General features: G+C 47.0%; 1 protein-coding gene across 1 annotated transcript in view; it reads left to right on the top strand.

Annotated features, from left to right (window-relative positions):
- Fim (plastin-2 fimbrin) overlaps positions 1-2,500 on the top strand; it is a gene marked incomplete at its 5' end in the record, with an annotated part of 24,701 nt that overhangs the window by 5,921 nt on the left and 16,280 nt on the right. The window contains 1 exon segment of the mRNA XM_086546434.1: positions 2,347-2,486. Coding sequence (XP_086402560.1) covers positions 2,347-2,486 — 140 coding nt within the window.

Raw genomic sequence — 2,500 nt, 5'->3', positions numbered from 1 at the left:
TGTAGGTATGTAAGTAGGTGTAAGTATGTAAGTAGGTGTAAGTATGTAAGTAGGTGTAAGTATGTAAGTAGGTGTAAGTATGTAAGTATGTAAGTAGGTGTAAGTATGTAAGTAGGTGTAAGTATGTAGGTATGTAAGTAGGTGTAAGTATGTAAGTATGTAAGTAAATAAGAGCTGAACTATGTAAGTTAGTACTAGTTCGACTTTTTTAAGTATGTAAGTAAGTCTTGAGTAAGTAAAAGAAAATGTAAGTATAAGATATAAGTAGGTTGCCTAACCAGTCCCTAATCCCAAATATCTCTCCCTAATCAGCTCCCAATCAGTCTCTAATCCCTAATATATGTTCCCAATCAGTCCCTAACCTCTCTCAATCTCTCTCCTACTCTCTCCCAGTCCCTAATCTCTCCTAATCATCCCTTAGTCTCTCTCCCAATCCCTAATCTCACCCCCAATCAGTCCCAAATATCTCTCCCAATCCCTAATCTCTCCTAATCATCCCTTAGTCTCTCTCCCAATCCCTAATCTCACCCCAATCAGTCCCAAATATCTCTCCCAATCCCTAATCTCACACCCAATCAGTCCCAAATATCTCTCCCAATCCCTAATCTCACTCCCAATCTCCCCCGCAGGAAATTCAGCAAACTCAAGCGCTTCATGGAGAAGCTGAAGTCCCCCAATCAGTCCCTAATCTCTCTCCCAATCAGCTCCCAATCCCCCTAATCTCACTCCCCATCTCCTTTAATCTCTCCTAATCTCTCTTCCAATCCCTAATCTCACCCCCAATCAGTCCCTAATCTCTCTCCCAATCAGCTCCCAATTCCCAATCTCACTCCCCATCTCCTTTAATATCTCCTAATCTCTCTTCCAATCCCTAATCTCACCCCCAATCAGTCCCAAATATCTCTCCCAATCCCTAATCTCACCCCAATCAGTCCCAAATATCTCTCCCAATCCCTAATCTCACCCCCAATCAGTCCTAAATATCTCTCCCAATCCCTAATCTCACCACCAATCAGTCCCAAATATCTCTCCCAATCCCTAATCTCACCACCAATCAGTCCCAAATATCTCTCCCAATCCCTAATCTCACTCCCAATCTCCTGAAGGAAATTCAGCAAACTCAAGCGGTTCATGGAGAAACTGAAGTCCCCCAATCAGTCCCTAATCTCTCTCCCTTTCCCAATCAGCTCCCAATTCCCAATCTCACTCCCCATCTCCTTTAATCTCTCCTAATCTCTCTTCCAATCCCTAATCTCACCCCCAATCAGTCCCAAATATCTATCCCAATCCCTAATCTCTCTCCCAATCAGTCCTAAATATCTATCCCAATCCCTAATCTCTCATCCAATCAATCCCAAATCTCTCTCCCAATCCCCAATCAGACCCTAATCACACTCCCAATCTCCCCCGCAGGAAATTCAGCAAGCTCAAGCGCTTCAGTCCCTAATCTCTCTCCCAATCAGCTCCCATTTCCAAATCCCACTCCCAATCCCTAATCCCTCTCCCAATCAGCTCCTAATCTCTCTCCTAATCGCTCCCAATCTCCCCCGCAGGAAATTCAGCAAACTCAAGCGCTTCAGTCCCTAATCTCTCTCCCAATCAGCTCCCATTTCCAAATCTCACTCCCAATCCCTAATCCCTCTCCCAATCAGCTCATAATCTCTCTCCTAATCGCTCCCAATCAGCTCCCAATCCCTAATCACACTTCCAATCTCCCCCCGCAGGAAATTCAGCGAGCTGAAGCGCTTCATGGAGAAGCTGGAAAACTGCAACCAGTCCCAAATCTCTCTCCCAATCCCCAATCCCTCCTAATTGCTACCAATCTCCCCCGCAGGAAATTCAGCAAGCTCAAGCGCTTCAGTCCCTAATCTCTCTCCCAATCAACTCCCAATCCCTAATCCCTCTCCCAATCAATCCCTAATCACACTTCCAATCCCCAATCAGTCCCAAATCTCTCTCCCAATCCCCAATCCCTCCTAATCGCTACCAATCTCCCCCGCAGGAAATTCAGCAAGCTCAAGCGCTTCAGTCCCTAATCTCTCTCCCAATTAGCTCCCAATCAATCCCTAATCACACTTCCAATCCCCAATCAATCCCAAATCTCTCTCCCAATCCCCAATCAGTCCCTAATCACACTTCCAATCTCCCCCGCAGGAAATGCAGCAAACTCAAGCGCTTCAGTCCCTAATCTCTCCCAATCAGCTCCCAATCCCTAATCCCTCTCCCAATCAATCCCAAATCTCTCTCCCAATCCCCAATCTCACTCCCAATCAGTCCTAAATCTCTCTCCCAATCCCCAATCAGCTCCCAATCTCTCTCCTAATCGCTCCCAATCTCCCCCCGCAGGAAATTCAGCAAGCTGAAGCGCTTCATGGAGAAGCTGGAAAACTGCAACTACGCGGTCGAGCTCGGCCGGACGCTCAAGTTCTCGCTGGTGGGGATCGCCGGACAGGACCTGGCGGAGGGGAACCCGACGCTCACCCTGGGTTAGTAAGGGAGG

The sequence above is a fragment of the Penaeus japonicus genome, unplaced genomic scaffold, assembly GCF_977035675.1.
Source record: "Penaeus japonicus unplaced genomic scaffold, GWHDUDI00000001_assembly GWHDUDI00000018, whole genome shotgun sequence".
In the NCBI taxonomy this organism is placed as follows: domain Eukaryota; kingdom Metazoa; phylum Arthropoda; class Malacostraca; order Decapoda; family Penaeidae; genus Penaeus; species Penaeus japonicus.
The sequence above is the reverse complement of the archived record's forward strand: the minus strand, read 5'-3'. Positions and strand labels throughout refer to the sequence as shown.